The 21,232-nt window shown below is 32.1% G+C and overlaps 3 protein-coding genes across 3 annotated transcripts; 2 read left to right on the top strand and 1 right to left on the bottom strand.

Moving 5' to 3' along the window:
• Nucleotides 1-745: 745 nt before the first annotated feature.
• On the top strand, nucleotides 746-10,552 carry LOC110610636 (protein RRC1). The gene is made up of 18 exons (XM_021750655.2): nucleotides 746-903; nucleotides 1,141-1,281; nucleotides 1,410-1,545; nucleotides 1,723-1,768; nucleotides 3,823-3,883; nucleotides 3,973-4,143; nucleotides 4,401-4,514; nucleotides 4,613-4,778; nucleotides 5,457-5,569; nucleotides 5,817-5,888; nucleotides 6,329-6,550; nucleotides 6,807-6,865; nucleotides 6,997-7,075; nucleotides 7,517-7,654; nucleotides 7,978-8,202; nucleotides 8,299-9,104; nucleotides 9,405-9,574; nucleotides 9,829-10,552. Exons 2-18 carry the CDS (start codon nucleotides 1,207-1,209, stop codon nucleotides 10,122-10,124), a joined length of 2,949 nt encoding a protein of 982 aa, XP_021606347.1. The 5' UTR covers nucleotides 746-903; nucleotides 1,141-1,206; the 3' UTR covers nucleotides 10,125-10,552.
• Nucleotides 10,553-11,700: 1,148 nt separating this feature from the next.
• On the top strand, nucleotides 11,701-12,866 carry LOC110611114 (uncharacterized protein At5g23160). The gene is made up of 2 exons (XM_021751248.2): nucleotides 11,701-12,138; nucleotides 12,239-12,866. The coding sequence occupies exons 1-2, from the start codon at nucleotides 11,764-11,766 to the stop codon at nucleotides 12,752-12,754; spliced, it is 891 nt and encodes a 296-aa protein (XP_021606940.1). The 5' UTR covers nucleotides 11,701-11,763; the 3' UTR covers nucleotides 12,755-12,866.
• A 4,884-nt stretch (nucleotides 12,867-17,750) lies between these two features.
• LOC110610516 (ER membrane protein complex subunit 4) lies at nucleotides 17,751-20,822 on the bottom strand. Its single transcript, XM_021750462.2, has 6 exons — nucleotides 20,560-20,822; nucleotides 20,401-20,457; nucleotides 19,340-19,493; nucleotides 18,634-18,731; nucleotides 18,459-18,524; nucleotides 17,751-18,139 (listed from the first exon to the last, which is right to left on the bottom strand). Exons 1-6 carry the CDS (start codon nucleotides 20,686-20,688, stop codon nucleotides 18,101-18,103), a joined length of 543 nt encoding a protein of 180 aa, XP_021606154.1. The 5' UTR covers nucleotides 20,689-20,822; the 3' UTR covers nucleotides 17,751-18,100.
• Nucleotides 20,823-21,232: the final 410 nt, after the last annotated feature.

Below are 21,232 nucleotides of genomic sequence, written 5' to 3'. Positions count from 1 at the left end.
AATATTTTTAGTAAATATCATTATCTAATTTTTATCTTTCATAGTTTTATTGGTTTATTTTTATGTAAATTAATGTAAGTAAATAACGTTGTTTGTATAAAATTTTCTTATTATAAATAAATGTAGAGATAAATTATGATTAAGAAAGTTTTACTATGAAAAAACTAATAATGACTGCCTTTAAGATATTTCCTCTTTTAAATGATTTATCTAATAATTGAATATAAGCACTAATATTATAATTATATTTTGTTAAATAAAATAAAAATACATATGCTCAAATAAATAAATTTTAAAAATAATTAATAATATTGCACATAGAGAGTGCAAATTTAATTTGATATTAAGTGCATTTGAGTAAATCTGATAGATCTCATATTTTATTTTCCGATCCTATTTAAAAAATATATATAAAAATTAAGTATTAGTAAATTATATCACAATATATGGATTATTAATATATTATTCAATTATTATATCAATTAAATAGGTATTTATTTTTTATAATTTATTATTATTATTGCTGCTTATTTTTAAGAAATAAATTATATTTATTAAAAATATCTAATTTATTTTTTTTCTTTTTGAAACATAGCAAGTAAAAAAATTAAATAAATATTAACAAATTTTAAGTATATTTATAATTTGTTTATTATAAAATTAATTTTATTTATAATAAAAAAGAGAAGCTATTTTCAGAAATAGCTCTTTAATTATTACTTTTACTCCACAGGCCTCCAATGAAAAATAATTTATAGATTAAGCTTGGTCTATTACCAAATACCAAAAGCTCATTCACTCCGTTTTCTCCACGAGGCTCGACTGCGAAACCTTCATTTTTGCAGCTGAGCAAACCCTAGAGATAGCTGCACTGATTCAATTCGCTGCACCCGGTTCAACTCGGTTCGTTCTCCATCTCTCTCTTCCCCATTCCTTTCTATGTAGCTACAGGATCAGTTAAATTAGAAACTGGTAATGGTATCTTAGTTGTTTTGGTTTATCGGGTTTGTGGCCTTTGCTTCAGTAGGTAGTTCGAAATATAATCTCACGTAGATTGATTTTAACACTTGGAAATCGAGTTCGTTGGTTAATTGAATACAGTGTGATGACGAATTTGGCGATTTTTTTTTTCTGAATCAGATGCATATGCTGATTTGAGTATTCTGTGCTTTTGGGAGAATTATTTCCTGGGAAATTGCTGCAAAGATGAGTTCCTTCTCTATTACGCGCAAAAAGACACCTTTCCAGAAGCATAGAGAGGAGGAAGAAGCAAAGAAAAAGGTATGCATTTTAATCTTTTGGGTACCTCCAATTTCAAAGTTGATTCAGTTCTATTTGTAAATAAAGTTGTTAGTTTTCTTAATGAGTTGGTTCTTTTTTCCTCTCTACCTACCCCTCTTTATCTGAAGAGGGAGGATGATGAAACAGCTCGATTGTATGCGGAGTTTGTGGAGTCATTTCAAGGGGACAACGTGCCTGGGTCTAAGGCTTTTGTTCGAGGTGGAACCATCAATCCCAATGAGAGAGTAAAGCCTGATTCTGAAGGTCAGTCTGGAAGTATAACTTCTGCCTATTGATTTTAGAATTACAGTTTCATTTTTCATATTATGTTTTATTCTTTTCTTTTTTCTTTTCATGCTATGGATAAATTAGTAGTTTTCTATTATTACGGGAACACATTAATAAAAGTATGGGCCTTTTTTATTCATTCGCAAATGGCAGGTGAAAAGTCCAAAGATGGGGTATCTGGTCCAAAAAAGGGAAGTAGGTAAATAAATAAATGCTTTTGATTGATTATAAACATGATTAACCATGTTGCAGTTCTGTTTCATAAGGCATCACAGAGTTAGGACAATAATATGGTGCTGATATTCTTAGATGTAATTTTTTGTTTGTTAGGCTTGTAAATTGAAGAAATAAGGAGATGATTGTAGTGGTTTGCTGTGCTTGAAGGCATTTGTTCTTTAAAGTGGTTTTTAATGGTGATTTGCAGTAAATCAGAAAAGTAATTGAAATAAAGATGTTAATTGATATTTGGATTTGCCAATTCTGAGTTCTATTGTTTTAGAAGTTGCATGTAGCTATTTGTGATCCTGGAACATTCTCACTCTTTGTAATCAGATTTCAGCTTCTGATGTTTTTATGCTGCAATATAATTGTGAACTATGGATCTTGCCACTCTTACACAATGCAATTTCGTTTTAGTCTTGAGAAAGTTGGTGACTTCTTAATGTCAATATTGATTTGTAAAATAAAACTGTTGTTGTTTGCGTTATTGAGGTCATACATGGACGCAACCAGAACAGAGCATTAAACCACAGAAGAACATGATCTTTAATGCTTTACTTTCATCATTTAATAATGAAACTGGGAATTATTCCATCTGGAAGTCAGTGGTCATCTTTTCTCATTGAGAATGTATAAATAGAAATCTCAATTCAATCTGCAAAAGTAAAGTACCGGCTGAAATAGTTTGCGGTGTTCATAATTACTTGGTAATAAGTGGAAGTTGATATCCCCAACCCCAATGTGATTTGCAATGAGATAAAAGGAAGAAAGTGGATGTAGAAATATCTCCAAAGAAGTCTTCTGATAAATGGTGCAATGTTGTGTATAGTTGAGATAAAAAGAAGAATTTAAATGTGATTTTCTCACTGCAGCTCCCTTTTTTCTCTTCTTTTCTTCAAGGTGCGCAAGTTTGAAAATGACTTGATCTGATGTTGGTTCAGTTTACTTGGTTCAACTTGAAATTTCTACCATAGTGTTCATAGCATATTCATGAGACGCTTCTAAGCTGTATATAATTACTCTTTCAGTTTGAAGACTTCTGATTTTTTTTTTCTTTCATAAGCGCTATCCCTGAGGTTTTTGTGAAATGAATTTCTCCATTGAATGTCTCTAAATAAAATTTCAAGTTTGAACATCAATTTTCATATGCAGCAGTCTACTTGAATTCTTTTGAAATTGCTATTGTAGATATGCTATGGGGTTTTCAAATGCCATGATATTTTTGTGAACTATAGAGTAATCTGTTGGCTGAAATTCCAAAATAAAGCCCTGCAGTCAGTTCTCTCTTGTTTTGTTGGCCTATTGGCAACTCTTAAGGAAGTAGATTTTCCTATTGCTTGAGAGCACTACACTGTTTACCTGCAGTTCACTTACCTCTTCTGTGTTCATATGTGGGGATATTTTGCCATGAAAATGATAATTTTTTTATGGTGCCTTATGGGAAATCAGAATCTCAACACATTTTGTAGGTTTACTTCATGGTGGTAAAAAGTGTGCAATATCATTATGACTTTTGACCTTTGTGTGGCAAACCAACTCATACTTCCTTGTGCTTGCTTTCATTTGAAAGTTATACTCGAACAGTGAAAAACAAGGAAAGTTTTTCTACTAAGGTCAACACTTAGGAGGAATAATGGCACAATAATAAATACTCTTAAGTTTCATCATTAACTGTAAAAGGGTGCAAATGTTCTGATTTTCTGAATAGTGTAAACCAGGGTTGTAATCAAGGGAGTGCTTGGGTCTCCGTGTGCATTTTGGTGCAGATCTTGTGCCATGAACAATCAATTTGCTACTTGTAAACAAGAGGTTGACATCTACTAGTTGTTTTCAACTCTGTACAGTGAAATGAAAATTGAAATGATGTTAAAATCAAATAACATTTGCAGTATTGTTCTGTTGCACATTAAGAGCTATGAAAATAGAACATGAAGTTCATCTTTGCCAAAAAGATGTGGCTGTTGTTGGCTGTAATGTCAAATTACATGTCTGTCTAAGTGACCTGGATGTTTATCTTTAACGTTACTTCTGCAGGTATGTTCCATCTTTTTTGCCACCTCCCATGGCAATCAAGGGAAAAGAATCTGAGAAGAAGGTTAGTAGTGTGACAAGTTAAGGCATCCTTTTGTATTAGTTTTTGGGAAGTTTTTGTTTGTAACAGCATTCTTTTCATATACTTTACAGAAGGAGGAGGAGAGACCTAAGGAGAAGGAAAAGGAAAAGGAAAAGGAAAAGGGGAAGACCCGGAACATTGATCATTTCATGGAGGAGCTGAAGCATGAACATGAGATGAGGGAGAGACGTAATCAGGAACGTGAACGCTGGCGTGATGGGCGTGCTAGTGAGATTTCTGCTGTAAGTTCATCCTCTCATCCCCTCACCATAAGTGATATTTTGAAACTGGGTAAATGAATTCCTAAATTTTGTAGTTCAATGCCTTTTCATTCAAATCATACTCATAAAATTTGTTGGATTTATACACTTTTTTTTGTTTATCCCAAGCAATTTTTGACATATGTGATAATGCTTCCTACTGTATTATGTTTGTATTACTCTTTGCATTTTTCATTTTCAGAAACATGGATGAACATCTTCATTTTTCATTTTTCCAGCCATCTAGTAGGTTTGATGAACTGCCTGATGACTTTGATCCAAGTGGAAAGGGATCATTTGATGATGGTGATCCACAAACTACAAATCTCTATGTTGGGAATCTCTCTCCTCAGGTTTGATGATTATTTGATATTTCTTGTGTTATTACTTATCAATGCTTTTTGTTAATGCCTTAAAAAATGCTAACATTTTCTTTTTCTTATTATTGTAGGTTGATGAGAATTTTCTTCTGCGGACTTTTGGAAGATTTGGGCCTATTGCTAGTGTCAAGATAATGTGGCCTAGAACAGAAGAAGAGCGAAGACGGCAAAGAAATTGTGGATTTGTAGCATTTATGAATAGAGCTGATGGACAGGCTGCAAAAGATGAAATGCAAGGTTTTGTGTAATTTAATTTTCAAATGTGCACTAATACTACTAATATTTTAATTGAAATTTTGGATTGCTAACTCTCTGTTACATGTACTTGACACTTTGCCCTAAAATACCTGTGCCATTTCATGGGTATGGTTATGGAGTCTGAGTCATTGTACAGCTAATATTTCAGACATGGCTTTGTTTGCGCAACCTTTCTTTTTTTTTTTTTTTTAAAAAAAAAAAAGAAAAAAAAAGTAAGGCTGGAACCTGGAATGGAAAAATGAGATTGGATGAAAAGGATGAGTTGTTTATTCCTTGGAAAGTTCATGGTACTGCATTTTCAAGTATTCTGATTTACTATTGATATGTTTTGCCATTTTTGGGTGTTATCTTTGTCTAAATAAATGTCCTTTATAATTTTTTGGAAGTAAAAAGTGATATGCTGAACTAAACTTAATTCTTTGGCCAGTGCCAACTGCCAAGAAAGGAGAAAAGGACGTATTTTTTACTGTGGGCATAATTTTTTTTATGCCTTGGGATATTGAACGCTAAAAGTCCTATACTTTTGTGCATCATGTGATAATGTTATTGAGTTATGAATGATACTCGGTTCAATGCCATTATATGAGAGCTGCTTTTCAGATGCAGTGAATACATTGAAACATGATTGTTATTGTAGTGAATTATTTCATGTCACAGGAGTTGTTGTGTATGAATATGAGTTGAAGATAGGCTGGGGTAAATCTGTTGCTCTTCCATCACAAGCACTTCCTGCTCCACCACCAGGACATATGGCCATCAGGAGTAAAGAGGTCTATGACATGTTTCTGTAAACACCTGAATTTATATTTAGTTGATTTATGGGCTTAATGTTTCTTTTGATGAATTATTACATTTGTGGCACATTGATGTAAGCATGAACTTGATGTTTTGAGAATAATTTCCTCTTGAAAAGAAATGAGTGGTTAATGTTTTTTTATTTGATAATACTTAACATAAATGTAAAGCTCTCTATCTCCATGTGCTGTGATTCTGAGGAATTTAACTTCTGTTTGATAGGGTGCCACTGTAATTCTCTCTGGTCCATCAGGCCCACCGGTAACTTCTGTCCCAAACCATAACTCTGAATTGGTAAGTTCACAAATTTCTTGCCTGCTTTATTTTAATAGAACCACAATATTTTGCAACTCTTTGCCCAATGAAAATGAAATGAAACAATAAAATTGTGAATGGAGAATTTCCATTTCTTCCTGTTCCATGGGTTCATTTTGGAACTGTTGTGGAATGGCAGTCTGATTTGAGCATAACCAGTTGTAGTTATTTTATAATATATACTTCAACTGTGACATAAATTGGTTAATTTTGTTGAAAAAAATTGACTGTTTAAATTTATTGTTTCCATGGACATCTCAACTCTCAATAACATCGTATTTTGGTCATGCATTCTTTTTTTTAGTGATTGAGGATTTGGAAACATATCTATTTTGTTTATTTAGATATCATTCATGAAGGTTAAAGTTCATTTTACTTAAGTGTATATATCTTGTTGATAACTTGATTTTCATGTGTAGGTTCTTACTCCAAATGTTCCTGATATAATGGTTGTTCCACCTGATGATGATCATCTCCGCCATGTAATTGATACAATGGCCCTGTATGTTTTGGATGGAGGATGTGCTTTTGAACAAGCTATCATGGAAAGAGGCCGTGGGAATCCTCTTTTCAACTTTTTGTTTGAGCTTGGCTCAAAGGAACACACATACTATGTTTGGAGGCTGTATTCTTTTGCCCAGGTACATCTTTTTACATGCCTAGTTAGCTCAAGTGTGTTTGGACTCATAAATATACACTCCGTCGTTCTCAAAAAATAGCTTATTTTCATTTCTAGCAACAAGTGGTATTATTTAGTTATTATGTTTGTTACAATAATCTGCTTTGGCAGTTAATATTCTGATATGTAATTTGAAAAGAGGATACTGTTGTAACATATATATCTGTATGAGAGAGCAAGTTGAGACTTGAGAATGCTCAATCTTCCTGGGAATGCAGGGGGATACTCTTCAAAGGTGGCGAACAGAACCATTTATCATGATAACTGGTAGTGGCAGGTATGTAATGTAACATTGCTAATGCCATGGATATTGGTGTACAGTTATTTGGGAAAGCATATACAAATTCATGACTATGCTGTACTGGAGGATTAATAAGATTTCTCACTGGTTTTTTCCTCCCTTCCTAGATGGATGCCACCACCTCTGCCCACAGCAAGGAGCCCTGAGCATGAGTCTGGTAACACATATGCTGCAGGAAAAAGCAGGGTATGTTTTATCATTGTGATTTCTAGCATTCCCATTATTGAAAAACCATTGTCGTTAAGCCGTTGGAAATTATAAACCAAAATGGACTATATAATTTGATTAACTAGAAACTAAAGAAAATGTAATGATCACCAATCCGTCATTATTATCTGAATTACCTTTAATGTTCTGAATTAATTTTCTAAACAATGTCAAAAGATATCAACATTTAAATCCTTCATTATGCAAGTTAATATACAATTTGCAATACTATTGTTAATCCATCACTAAATAGAGACAGATGAATGACGGATTGTAAAACAGACAAAATTAAAGGTAACGGATAAATTTATGTTGCTAAGTTTACTGTGCTAATATATCCTGTATTATTTGGAATCAATTTCTAAACCTAATAAAACTATAGGACTTCTTTTTTTCCCTTACTGTTTTGAACTTTTGCAGCGTGTTGACCCAGAGCGAACCCTGACTGATCCCCAGAGGGATGAGTTTGAGGATATGTTACGTGCTTTAACATTAGAAAGAAGTCAGATAAAGGACGCTATGGGTTTTGCTTTGGATAATGCTGATGCTGCAGGAGAGGTGCTGCTTCATATCAGTGCATTCAACTTATTTTCTTTTTGATATTCTGCTTAATACATTTCAAGCTAGTGCTGCGTGTTTTGTATTTGCTTGGCATGAATCTCATTGCCATGTTCTGGTTGATGTTAGCCTACGCATTGTTTCAACTGGCCTGATTTTGCTAATATAATGTTCATCATGGTAACAGTTTTTTCATCAATAAGGAAGTAAAAGAATTAAAAGAAAAAATGAAAAAAATTATGAGAAAAAGGTTTTTTTTGTGGTTATTAAATGAAATACTTCATTGTACTTATGTTGCACATGTATTTTGGTTTGCATGGCAGATAGTTGAAGTTCTAACAGAGTCGCTGACACTTAAAGAAACTCCAATTCCAACTAAAGTTGCAAGGCTCATGCTTGTCTCTGACATTCTACATAACAGCAGTGCACCTGTAAAAAATGCTTCTGCATATCGCACCAAATTTGAAGCCACACTACCTGACATAATGGAGAGCTTTAATGACTTATATCGTAGTATAACTGGAAGGATCACTGCTGAGGCCCTCAAGGTCAGCTGTTATTATAATTATTCACTTTCAGTTTGATTCTCCATTCTCTTTCATTTGTTTCCTCTTGTAATATGTGCATTTTCTGGGTACCAACAGGAACGTGTTCTGAAAGTATTGCAAGTATGGTCTGACTGGTTTCTGTTTTCGGATGCATATGTGAATGGTTTACGGGCCACTTTTCTACGATCTAGTACTTCTGGTGTTGTCTCTTTTCATTCTATATGTGGTGATGCACCAGAAATAGAAAAAAAGATCAACGCAGAAGATACAGGTGATGGAGGAAAGTTCAACCAAGATGCTGCATTGGCAATGGGCAAAGGAGCAGCTACGAAGGAACTAATGAGTCTTCCCATTGCTGAACTTGAAAGACGTTGTAGACATAATGGATTGTCTCTTGTTGGAGGTAGAGAAATGATGGTTGCTCGATTGCTCAGTCTTGAAGAGGCAGAAAAGCAGAGAGGCTATGAGTTAGACGATGATTTGAAAATTTCTCAGAGTCATTCTAGTTCTAGTAAATTTTCAAGTGGGTGCAGAGAAACAAATGTTGAATCAGAGCCAGTGGGATTGTCAGGTTGGAACCTGTATGGGGAGGACGGGATGCAGTCTCAAAGCAGAGGGTCTGCATCTTTAGCAACAACCCTTCCAATTCCGCAACCTGAATTAAAAGCCTTCACAAAGAAAGAGAAAAATGATCCTGTTTTGCCGGCTTCTAAATGGGCACGAGATGATGATGACAGTGATGATGAGCAAAAAAGAAGCGCTAGAGGTTTGGGCTTGAGCTACTCATCGTCTGGAAGTGAAAATGCTGGTGATGGTCCTGGTAAGGCTGATGATGAAACAGAGTTTGCCACTGATGCAAGTATTCCCATGCAACCTGACAGCGTGATGAATGAAGAGCAGCGGTATCATCCTTTGAGTTTGATTTCATGTTTTTATTTTTCTTTCAATAAATAGAGATATTGCTCTATATGTCCTGATTTTCAAGGGCCCGTATCTGTTGTTTGCATTAAAAAAGTTATTTGAGTTTGTTTATTTTTTTATTGTAATTTATTTAGAAGCATCTTTGTGTGTTCACTACCAGTCCTAATACACCTCCACTCATTGTCTTTGGTTATGACCTTCTGCTCTTAATTGTCCATGGAACATGCAATCATTGGAGTTCTAGAGTCCAGATTTTGCTGACTTTGCTTATGATATTGCAGACAGAAGTTGAGACGATTGGAGGTTGCTTTGATAGAATATCGGGAATCCCTCGAAGAGAGGGGGATAAAAAGTGCAGAGGATATTGAGAGGAAAGTTGCAACCCATAGGAAATGGCTACAGTCAGAATATGGTTTATTGGATTCTTCTCAAGATGTCCCTGGGAACAGTAGTAAGTGCCCTTTTTTAAAGCCTGCAGAACCTTACATGTGCATTTCCACTAGCAAGAAAGCTTTCATTTCATCTGTTGTTTTAGGTTTACAATTCTTTTGGGCATGCTAGAACTATAATGTTTCGCAACTGAAATTGAGAAGTATAGCATTATTAACCATTTATCCTTGTAACACCAGTAACAGTTTCATGCACGTCCAGTTTTGCAATGCTTTGTATTTGAGTAAATTTATCTCCTTCACTTGTCTATAACAGAGAGAACATCTTCAGAAAGGAGGGATAGAAGGGATGATAGCCGTGAATCATCAAGAAAGCGACACCGCAGCCAGAGCAGAAGCCAAAGCCCACAAAGGAAATCATCAACAAGGGACAAGGATAGGGAAAATGATACAGACAGGGAGAGGGAAAGGAACTGGGATAGGGATAGAGCTCATGATTTGGAAAGTGAAAGGTGGGAGAGGGATCGCCATGAAAAGAGTGGGAGTAGAGAGCGTGACGATCATGGTAGAAGTAGGGATAGAGACAGAGAGAGGAGGAGACGAGTAAAGTGAGAATGAGGTTGAGTTTCTCGGCCAGACTGAGTTGACCCTTTACGAATGTCAATGGATGTGATACTTTGGAGTCGAGTTGGTGCTGCATGTTGTTTTAGATGAAGAGAGTAACTGGGTAATCAGTATCAACATGGAATATTTTTCCATAAATGATGTGAAAATGCTGCCTTACTGGTAAGAAGGGGAGCAAAAGCTTCTTGTTAAACTATGTTATAGTTAAATGTATGTTTCATTTTGCCGTTAGAAATCAACGTCATGCTTGTGTTTCAATGCTCAATGATCCAATGTATTGTTGCAGCAAACTGCATGCAGATAAGATTTAGCCATGGCATTGTATAGATCATATCTCTGATGCGATGTTGGTTTCTGAATTCTGTGGGATTGTTTATTTTTGTCTAAATATTAATCCCCTCTCCAGAACTGTGACACTTGGTTCCGTAGTTATTTTTAATTTGTGCCTAATTTTAATTATGATAAATGTCATAAAATATTAAGAATCGATAAAAAAAATCTTAAGGGGCCAATTAACAATAAAGTTATTATAATTATTTAAGATTTTATATATATATATATTTAGAGACTAATAAAAAATTTAACAATCAATTTAAAAAAAAAAAAAAGGAAATATATATTTTGATATGCCTATTTATAAAATTATAAAAATAATTGGGGGCCACTTCCCTTTTCTCAACTCGTGCTGTCATCTCTATTCATGTAACAGTATTTAATATATTGTATTTAATTACAGAAAATATTTGTTTAGAAGAAATGAGCTTCAAAACCTTTTTTATAGATTAGAATCAAAAGAACCACCCAAATTCAGAGATTAATTCTGATATTGGTACAATGGAAAACTTAGTATACATTTCTTCTTTTAATTATTTCATTTGCAAAAATATTATGCAAGTTTTAGTAATTTTCCAGAGATATTATTATCAGATAACAAGTAGATAGGAAAATTTAAATTCAAAATTTTATCTATTTTCTATACTTTAAAAATAAAAAAATAAAATTAATCAGATTAATTATCCTTATCAATAAATTAGATCAATCTAAATGTAAGTGAAAAAGACTTTTTATTTTTATAAAAAATTTAAATTTACCTTAAATTATATAAAAATATTATTTTTTTTTATAAAATTTTTATATAAATTATTTATTAAAACATCAAAAAATGCCATCACTTATTAAAATCTTCTTAATTTATTTGACACTTATTAAGATTTAAAAGTATCAATCATGCTTTTTTTAATTTATTTAGAATTTTAATGATAGATCAATTGTGATAATGTAGCAAAATTTGATAATTTCATAAGTATATTTTTGTATTTTATTTATCAATTATTAAAATAAAGCAGCCTATGTTTAGTATGTCAATAGTTCCAATTGAAGGTGAAAACGTACCACAGTTGAAAACGTGTATGAGCAACGACTCAGCCACGAAGTCCAATTCTTCCTCCTCATTTCTCAAACCAAACCATTTACAATAATACATTAATTTCCTATCAGATTCAAATTTTGCAATTAAAAAAAAAAAACTAATTAATTAATTAATATTCTATGCATTGATTTTTATTAATTCTTGCCCAGTCTTCATTTCTTCAATACTCATCCATGCCGATTCCCATCTCTCTCTCTTATGGACGACGACGATAACCATCCCAAACCCAACTCCAAAACAACTTTCTTTCTGGGTTGTTTTGGATTTTCCGGGAAACATCACGTTTCCCGGAAAAAATCAGCAAAATTCGATCACAAGCGTAGTTGGTTTTCTCGATCAAGAACGTTTCTCTTAAAACAATCCGTCACCAAAACCGTTCCTGTTGAATACTCTGCAGCTGTATCAGAGAAACTTCTGACAACATTAAAGAAGTCATCAAAACCGAAGAGGAAATCCTCCTCCGACGAGATCCCTTCAAAGCGTAAAACCCCGGCTTCCCAAGATAAGTTTCCGGCGACTGATTCTAAAGTTGATGCTACTTCAGATCAAGCTTCACGACAAAGTCCCCACAAGGTATGAAAAATTTTCATTAGTGGCCAAAGTTAAAAGACTTTGTCATCCTCGTACTGACCTTTGAATTCATCAGCTCTCATTTTTCATCTTTTTGTTTCAGACAAGTCACAGTTCTGAACAGAACATCATCCTTGAGAATGGGAAACTCTTGGATTCTGCTAAACAGCTGTCTTTCCGCCGGAAAATAGACACTTTAAGAAATAGCTCGTGCAGTCAACCCGGTTCACCGAATCCCGGAACCAACGCAACCGCCCCAACAATTCACCGGTTGACATCTTTTCCGGCAACAAACCCGCCAGAAAAAACACGGGTCAATACTAAAAAGAAGCCTCGCAAGGAAAATGGAAAAATTGATAAAGGTTTCGACCCATTGATTGGCATGTCAGTTTTGATGGTAACCCTAATAATAATGTTTCTATGGGGTCGGTTATGTGCGATTCTTTGTACGTCTGCATGGTTATATTTCGTCGCTCGATTAAGCAAACCGACTCCGAATGGGACGGTGAAAAATGGGTTGGTTTCGGGTGAACCGGATTTAAACCCGGAGGAGCAAAAGAAGAGAGTGGTTTTGGAGGGGTTTCTCGAGAGGAACCACCGCCGGTCTCCGCCGTCGTAAATATCTTTTTATTCAATTTTGTGGTGTTATTATAATGGCAATTTGTGTAAATTGTTGGTAGAATTATGTCTGAATATATCTGAAAAAACAAATAAAAGAAAAATTAGTCAAATGTTCTGGAATATTATTATGTGTAAATATTAGTGACATATACAAATGAATTTAGAATGTGATAATTATTTATTTTATGTTATAACAAAATTATAATAGATTTTTTTTAACAAATACAATATTATATATTTTTTATTAATAAAAAAATTACACCGTAGAATGTAGTAAAATTTACAATAAAATTAGAAGAAAAGATAAACAGCAAGATAATTGTATAAATAAATTTAATTATAATATCAGTCTAATAATTTCTTTTTTGATATGGAGATTGAAGATGGAGAGAGTATAACTTGAGATCTTTCATATTTATTTAAATATATTTATTATCGGACTAAATTTGTAAGTGTAATATCAATATAATAATTAACCGTTGATTCGTTCGTGTATATATTTATAAAATAATTTGCAATATAAAAACTGTTGTTGTATTAATTTTTTGTAAAACTCATTTGATGTAAACTAAAGAGTAAAAATGAATTCTAGTTTCTAATCAAAGGCTAATATCCCCGAAATTAATGACTAAGTGTTGAGGCATTCCATGGGATACCAAGTATTGTTCTTTTCTTCTTTTTCCACATATATTTTTTCAATAAATTAAATCACTTAATTATCTTCGTTCTTAATTTTCATCTTTTATCTTTTTTTTTTTTAAGGTTAGAAAGATCAATCTTGAATACATAACAAAAATATAATTTTCGCGATGGAAAAGCAAGAAAGAATAAGCAAATGAAAAAAAAGGAAAGTCCTTGAAAGGGTCACAAATGACAAGAGATAACGAATCGAAGATGTTGTTCCTTTGGTTGCTGAAGAAATGAATGAGCCACATTTTCAGTTAAGGTGGAAGACTATGATTGTTGAATTATTTTTTGAAAAGATTATTAAAAGAATTTAATTTTTTATTGAATCTAAATTTAATGAATTTGAAAACTCTCTCCTACTCACATATAAATTTTTATGAATATATAAATAAATTTAAATTTAATTTTATGTGAATTTGAGTTAAATACTAAAATATATTTATTGATATAATGTTGAATTTCTTTCTTTTAGAAATGGAGATTGGAAATCGGAGATTAGAGAGTAAAATTTGAACTGTATTTCCTATCAAATTAAGTATGTGAGTGTATCATATTAAATATCTGAATGACTTTATATTATTAAAGACTAAAATATAATAATAAATAATATTTGTAGAGTAAAAATATTTAAAATTTATTGAAAGGAAATATATTTAATTTAAAAATTTTATAATTATGAAGTAAAATAGTTATTTTTATATAATAAAAAATAAATGAAAAAATTGCTTGTTAAATAGACTTAAAATATAAAGATTTAAATATTATGTTTTAAAAATAAAAGATTAAATTATTAATTACACTAAAATTATTTTAGTATTAAGTGTAATTTATTTTTTCTTTAATGTTAAATATTTTTAAAATTAAAAAAACAAACTCGAATTTAACTCTACTAAAATTTGAGTATAATACATAATGATGGAATTAAATTAAAATTTAAAATTGAAATAAGATCGAAAGTGAGATTAAAATGATCTAGTTGTCTAGTTTAAGGTTTCAGCCTCCTTGAAGAATCGAGTAAGAACCGCTGATTCCATCCGAAACAAACCGAGCTGAAACGGCCACCCGGATCGACTGGTTTCGCATGGTCTGATTCGTCAAACATAGACTTGCACGTGGTAAATACATGGCGGCCACTCCTCGATTACCATTGTGTTCTTCCTATCGTCCACCTAACCCCCTATAATTTATTAATTTTCATATAATTAATTTTGCCTGTCATAATAAATTATCAATAATTATCTTCTCAGTTAGCTTTAAATATCAAACCGGCTTCATTTATTGAATTTTTTAAAATAATTTTTTATTACTCCTTTAATTACGTAAAAAATAATTTTTATATAAATTAAAAATATAATTAATATACAGTAACTTTATATTATTTTTTTAATATATTCTCTAGTCATATTATATTACTTGATTTTTTTTTAAAAAAAAAATCAATTTTTCAAAACATATTATATAAAATAAATTAATAAATTAATTAATAAATTACTATCTCAATAAAAAGTAAATTATAATTTATAATTTGAAGCTAATGAAAAATATATTTTCATACGGCCTGATGGCCGGACTTTCTAGACTTAATGATAAAATCGGATCATAAAAATGAATATAAATTTAAAATTCATTAAATTATTTTTGAGCAAATCAACCATAAATTTTAGTCTAAATATTTAGGGTAGATCGAATTTATCATGAGCACTGAGTTCAACGAGAGGAAATTCAGTTCGGTAACGTGATGTTAGGAAGAATAGTCGGCTCAGTCACTTTGCAGCCCTATTTGCATGTGTTCCGAAAGAATGTACTTGGCACGAAAATGGCTATGACGCATCTATGTATACGAATCTAAGTGGCAGAGATATGTGGCACTATAATAGAAAGATAATTAAACGTCACTACTGACAAACAAAACAAAAAAAAAAAATGTCTTTTTCTCTAACTAAGTTTATACAACAATTGTAAATCATATTTTTTTTATCATAGTATTAACTTAAATTATTAATATAAGAAATTATAATATAATATAATATAATATAATATATTTTTTTATTTTTAATATAAAATTAATAATTTTATAATTATATTTAATAACTCTTAATTTTTGTGCTCATTAAAAAATATAATATAAAAAATATATATCAACAATCTCGTAATTTATGTGTATTCCATTGTCAAAGGAGCCATTCTAGAATCATCTGCAAATTAGACATAAATGTATTATACATAATTAAAAAAGTCAATCAGGGTGTGCTTGGAACAACAGAAAATGGACAAAGAAAAATAATATCAAAAACCGATTTAATGTTTTTTTAGTTAATTTTCATCTGTCGGAGCATGTTAGCTCCAATTTTGAAGTTGTTTTTTCAAAGCAGTAAAACGACAATTTTGTCGTAGTTTTGTTCAAGTCTTCCATTTTGTCAGGTGTATGAAGGCAGTTAAAGACTGGTGTAAAAGTTTGAATTTGAGTTGGAAACTTTTTCCTTTGGGCCAATCTGTTTTTGTCCGTTAATCACAATTACAACTATAAAAACAGATTTAATATTTACTTAGCATGAGATTGGTTCAATGTTCCTGCAATGCTGCGCAGTAGTGCTTTTTTGCTAACATCATGAGATTTGACAGCATTTTGCTTCAACAACATAGATAACTAATCTATCGTGTTGGTAATGAACTTTTATTTCGATTAGTAACGGACAGAGCCGTTACTAATTTAGTGAAATCTCCAGAAAGTGGGTAACTGTAGTGAACTACAGTTTTAAAGCAGACAATGTAACTTGATGTAAGTATCCCAAAAATCATTATCAGCTACAGGAAAGAAAATCATTTTGCAGAAGCCGAACCTTCATTGCATTACAGCACTTTACCAATTTCTTGTATTCATGTCTCAAAACCCTTTCTTGCAATGAAAGAGGCAAGAGTCCAAGCTTGTCTGTTAAATCCATCATTGGCCTTATTGCATTCTACTATTTGCTTCAGCATAAGCTCAGTGAAATACTGATGACTGGTCCTAAGCTGCAGTCCACTGTCCTTGGAGGTTCGAGAAGGTAATCTCCTGTATGGAATTTAAATATGGTTAAAAAAAAAAAACTATTGGTCCCATGCAAGGAAGGGCACGTTACAGTGGATCAAGTCTGTGTCTGCCCCAACAAATATTAAGGACAAAAGATGAGCAAAGATGGGAACAGAAGCTGTCTTGCAAGTTTTCGTGAAAGCAAAGAGAAATTATATACCATAAAATACCTAAAAAAAAAAAACACCTTAATTTTTAATCTAAATCATGAAATGAAAAAATTTAGCTAAGAAAATTTAATTTTTAACTAAATTGAGTATAGAATGAAATTTCTGAACAAATTTAAATTATTTATTTTAGACTTAACTATATGCAGAGGGTAATATTAGTATTAAGAGCAATATTCAGATAAAAATGCTAAGTTAATGATGGAAAAAGGGTTAGTTAACCAACTTCTTGGAGTTGGTGGTGATCATAAGTCATGATTTTTTATATTAATTTATTTAGTTTTGTGCTTATCTTTAACATTGCAAACAAAGTGAATGGCAATTTCAAAAAAAAGCAGAATCATATTGCCAAAGATAATGAACAAAAAAAATAAAAAACATACAATAATCTACAATCTTTGCGAGGTAACGAGTAATGTTGGGATGGATAATTTAGTTCTCTTCTCTCTTATATATTATAAGAGTTCGATTTTTTTTATATGAATCAAATTTTTATCGAAAACAATTTTTATTTTTTATGCGAACAAAATTGAGTCTAACCTCGATATTTTGTTTCATATTTAATAAATACTTTTTGATTTTTTTAATGAAACAAAGAAAAAAAAAGGAATTATAGCCCTAAATCCGCAATATTAACATGAAAAGAAAATTTAATTGTGAAGTTTTGATGGGGTAAGAAAAAAAAATCTGTTAAGTGAGGAGCTTAGATTGGATTCATAGCAAAATGGGTTTGCATTAAATTTTATAGCTTTTTATTGATTTGGCGAAAAACAGAGAGAAGTTGAAAAGAATAATTTTTAAAAAAATCTGTGAATGACTTGTTATGAAAGAAATGACGGCGGCGGCGGCGGAGGTGGTGGTACTGGTACAGTTTAGACGAGTATGAGTCAATGGCCTACAATGGGCTTTAGCATCGCCCATAGATACCTTAAAGCTAAGAATATTTAACAATTTTAACTGTAATGCACACCAAATACAAACTAGAAGAATCTAAGAAAAATAATTTTGTGTCTTAGCAGAAGATAATTAATTTCTTTTTCATAGCAAATATTTAAAATCCAGACATAATATAATGAACGATTAGAATGTTTCCAAGATAAACTTATCATCAGATTAATACAAGCACTACTGCAGATCTGGGTTTATGAAAGAAAGAAATATGGTGTTCATATCAGTTATTCAACAAGAAAAAATATGACAGAAGAGCAGGAGAAGAGGGAGTAACGAATTCTACATAAAATCAAAGCCTATGGAGTAGAACAAATCAAAAAGCTTCTCAACCATGTCATCTTACATAAACAATCTGGAAGCTAAATTGTCCATGGTGATTGCACCCGCACGAAACAGGCCATCGACCAAGAATAGCGCGTTTTCTGTCTATTCTTTTGCGCCTTGATAGTCAACTGCAAGAGGAACCACATTAATGCAGGGGGATGCCACCACCTGAATATTCAACCTCCTGAGAATTGAACAATGAAATAATCCACAGTTAGACAATGTTTAGTAGCATTATCTCCAGGTGATCAATCTCCTGGTCAGGCGTCAATAGCATTATCCCTCCTCCATTTTGCAATAAAAGAATTCAAATGAATTCTTACAATAAAATCATGCATGATTTCATTTGCTTTGAAAATGAAATTTTATAAGTTAAAAGGGAAATGAATCCTTCCATTCCAAACAAAAAAAAGTGATAGAAAAGAATTGAATTGAATTCTTGTGAAATTTTTTTATTCCAAACAAGGGGTATAAGTTGAACTTCTCAGGAAGATAAAACAAACCTGAGCAGGAGGCAAGGATGAGACCCAGTCTGATGCATGAGTTGGAAGGAGCCCCAGTGTGTTAAGCTGCCAAAGTCAAAGATACAGAAACTCAATGTGATGAATTGTTTTCTGTTTTGCCATTCATTTTAGAAGGAACAATTTATTGAGGGAGGCTAAGGAAAATGAATCTTACTTTCCAAATACCCAGCGCCAAACCCCCCAGATTAAGGGCAATAAACAGCAACTTGGGCCCAAGAAGATCTACTTTACTGTCTTTGTATGGCTCAAAAACTGAAAACAAAAACAAAAGACAAGGATTTAGTTTTGAACATGAACTTGATGAGAACTGTAGATCCAAATATCAATTATCATGGGAACGCTTCATGTAAAAATGCTATAAGAGCAAGGTAGATACCGATCTGAGAAACAAAAAGGAACAGGCCAAAGATTACCAGTAAAAACAGTTAAAGATGGATCTCCAAAAAAAGGGTAAAAAGAAAGTAGATAAATCCAGCAGTTGATGGACATTGTCACAATCTACTACTTGATATACTCTTTGCAAGATAATGTTATTGAAGAAAAGAAGGTAGGATTGAAAGGCTTCAGTATAAAGAATAGAGTTCCCCCAGGAAGTGAAAAAAAATGATAACAAGAAAAAGGAGCGGAAGTGGGAACGAATTTTGACTGAATGACACGGCTTCTTCCCAAATGCATGCAGTAGAAAGCATTCTAGAATAAAAACCAATGTATATTCAATTTGGTATCAACTCTCATTATGAGGTCCAGCAGACGATGATCTCACATGTAAAATGAGTTCATAATGTGGGTTACCCCCTCTACGAACCTAACCCCTTCATTATAACATTACAGTAATAAGTAAGGTTTTAGGAACAGCTTACCCTTCCCAACCCCTTGAAGAGCACTTATTGGCTGCCAAAGAGCTGAAAATGTAATACCAATGCTAAAAAGATGCACTGTGTTTCCAGCCATCCACATCATGAATCCCATCATCAGTAAATTCTTGAAAGGTGCTTGTGCCACTTCCCAAGCTTTCTATTCACGCAATACAAAGACTATAGCATTAATCAACAAAATAATGAGCATCAATTTGGTAAAGCTTTGATAACTCCACAGAAATATCAGAAACATTGAAACTGAGGCAATGCGTGTTCAGAAAGCAATATAAAGATCTGGGAGAATCATAATAACATGCATAAAACCAGAAGATTTCTCTTTCCTTTCAATGTGTTTCTTCTTTGAACAGACCAGACAAACTTAAAAAATTTCTTTGATCTGCTTCAAGCATTAGGATTCAATAAAAAGTCTTCTAATATAACACCTACGAATAATAGTGACCGATAATACTCTCTCTCCACCAAAATTTGCTCTATATATCCCCCTCAATAACCAAGCTGCTTAAGCATCATTTCTCAGGAACCAATAACCACATAAGAATAAAAAATTAAACCACATCCTAAACAAATTGCTTAGCTCCAGAAACCCATTAACATTCAAGTTATTATTTTTCAGGAAATTTACATCACCAAGTTTTAAAATTATCCAATTTGGACATTGAAAAGATAAAGACAATACAAATATAAGAAAGAATAATAGTAAATTAAATTTTGGCCTAATAACTATCCAATTTGAGATTTGATTGGAAATTAACCAAATCCTTCCACCATTGAAAACAAGGCGATTGTAAACAATTTTAAACGTTTCTGCCTGCTTCAAGATTATAATAAACATAACCTATTCATAAGAGACTCTTCAAATCATTAAAGTTGTTTCAATCACCAAAAATCCATCCCATGATAGTAGGTCTGGAGAAGGACTAGTAATCAATTTCCAGTTTTTTTTTAGGAAAAAACAAAAAAAAAACAACCCAGCAACTTTCTATCTAGAAACTACAAGAAAACAATTCAAGAACGAAAAAACAAAATCAAATAAGAAGAGAGACCTGAACTTTCCAATTAGCTTCAGCATCCTTTTTTTGCTTAGTTACAGTTGAATCGTCCTGAAACACAATCACACACGCAAAAAGAACACATATTTGAGAATTAAAGCAAGTAGATATAAGATGGGACTTTGAGGGGAATACAAAACAAATTTGCAAAACCTGATCTTGCGAAGCGCGAGAGAAACCAGGAGGATCGGGAAAGTCCCGAGAAGAAGGAGCTGTTGAATTGTCAGTGAAATCGACAGCCCATCTACGGCCGGAACCCATCACTCCTTTTCCTTTGTCCATGTTTTTGTTGAGATGTTATTCGAAGAAGAAGATCAGTAGATACTGCAGCAGAGACCTCTTTCTTCCCTCTCTCCCCACTCCTCTCAACTGGATCCATCCCATCCCCACTATATTTATTTATTTTATTTTTTATTTTCTGCAGGAAGGAGTTTCCTTCCTCATTTAATTATTTATATTTTTCCAACAGAAATTTTAAGCAAATTGTTTTCTTTTTCAAATAAAATTTTAGAACTTTAATTCTTTTAAAAAATTAACTATCAAAGAAAAAAAATGTCTAACCCTAATGATTAATGTCTTTTTTTTTAAAAAAATTTACTCTGACAGTATTTGATAATGTTTAAAGCATATAAACAGTAAATACATAAGAAAGAGAGATTTAATCTAAACTCATATTTAGATTTCCATTCAATCCCTTATTTAAAAAAAAATTAAAAAGAATATTTCATATTTATGTTATTTTATAAAAATAATTTTTTTAAAAAAATATTTAATATTTAAATAATTAATTTTATTATTTTTTTAAATAATGTTAAAGAGTGGTGAA

The sequence above is a fragment of the Manihot esculenta genome, chromosome 3 (assembly GCF_001659605.2).
Source record: "Manihot esculenta cultivar AM560-2 chromosome 3, M.esculenta_v8, whole genome shotgun sequence".
Lineage (NCBI taxonomy): Eukaryota > Viridiplantae > Streptophyta > Magnoliopsida > Malpighiales > Euphorbiaceae > Manihot > Manihot esculenta.
This window is presented reverse-complemented; position numbering and strand designations above follow the sequence as displayed.

Coding starts and splice junctions, on each gene's coding strand:
- LOC110610636 (XM_021750655.2), top strand. CDS start 1,207: ATGAGTTCCTTCTCTATTACGCGCAAAAAGACACCTTTCCAGAAGCAT. Junction 3,884..3,972: donor GAAAAGAATCTGAGAAGAAG/GTTAGTAGTGTG, acceptor TATACTTTACAG/AAGGAGGAGGAGAGACCTAA. Junction 4,144..4,400: donor GTGCTAGTGAGATTTCTGCT/GTAAGTTCATCC, acceptor TCATTTTTCCAG/CCATCTAGTAGGTTTGATGA.
- LOC110611114 (XM_021751248.2), top strand. CDS start 11,764: ATGGACGACGACGATAACCATCCCAAACCCAACTCCAAAACAACTTTC. Junction 12,139..12,238: donor CACGACAAAGTCCCCACAAG/GTATGAAAAATT, acceptor TTTTTGTTTCAG/ACAAGTCACAGTTCTGAACA.
- LOC110610516 (XM_021750462.2), bottom strand. CDS start 20,688: ATGGACAAAGGAAAAGGAGTGATGGGTTCCGGCCGTAGATGGGCTGTC. Junction 20,458..20,559: donor CTCGCGCTTCGCAAGATCAG/GTTTTGCAAATT, acceptor ATTGTGTTTCAG/GACGATTCAACTGTAACTAA. Junction 18,140..18,458: donor CATCCTTGCCTCCTGCTCAG/GTTTGTTTTATC, acceptor TTCAATTCTCAG/GAGGTTGAATATTCAGGTGG.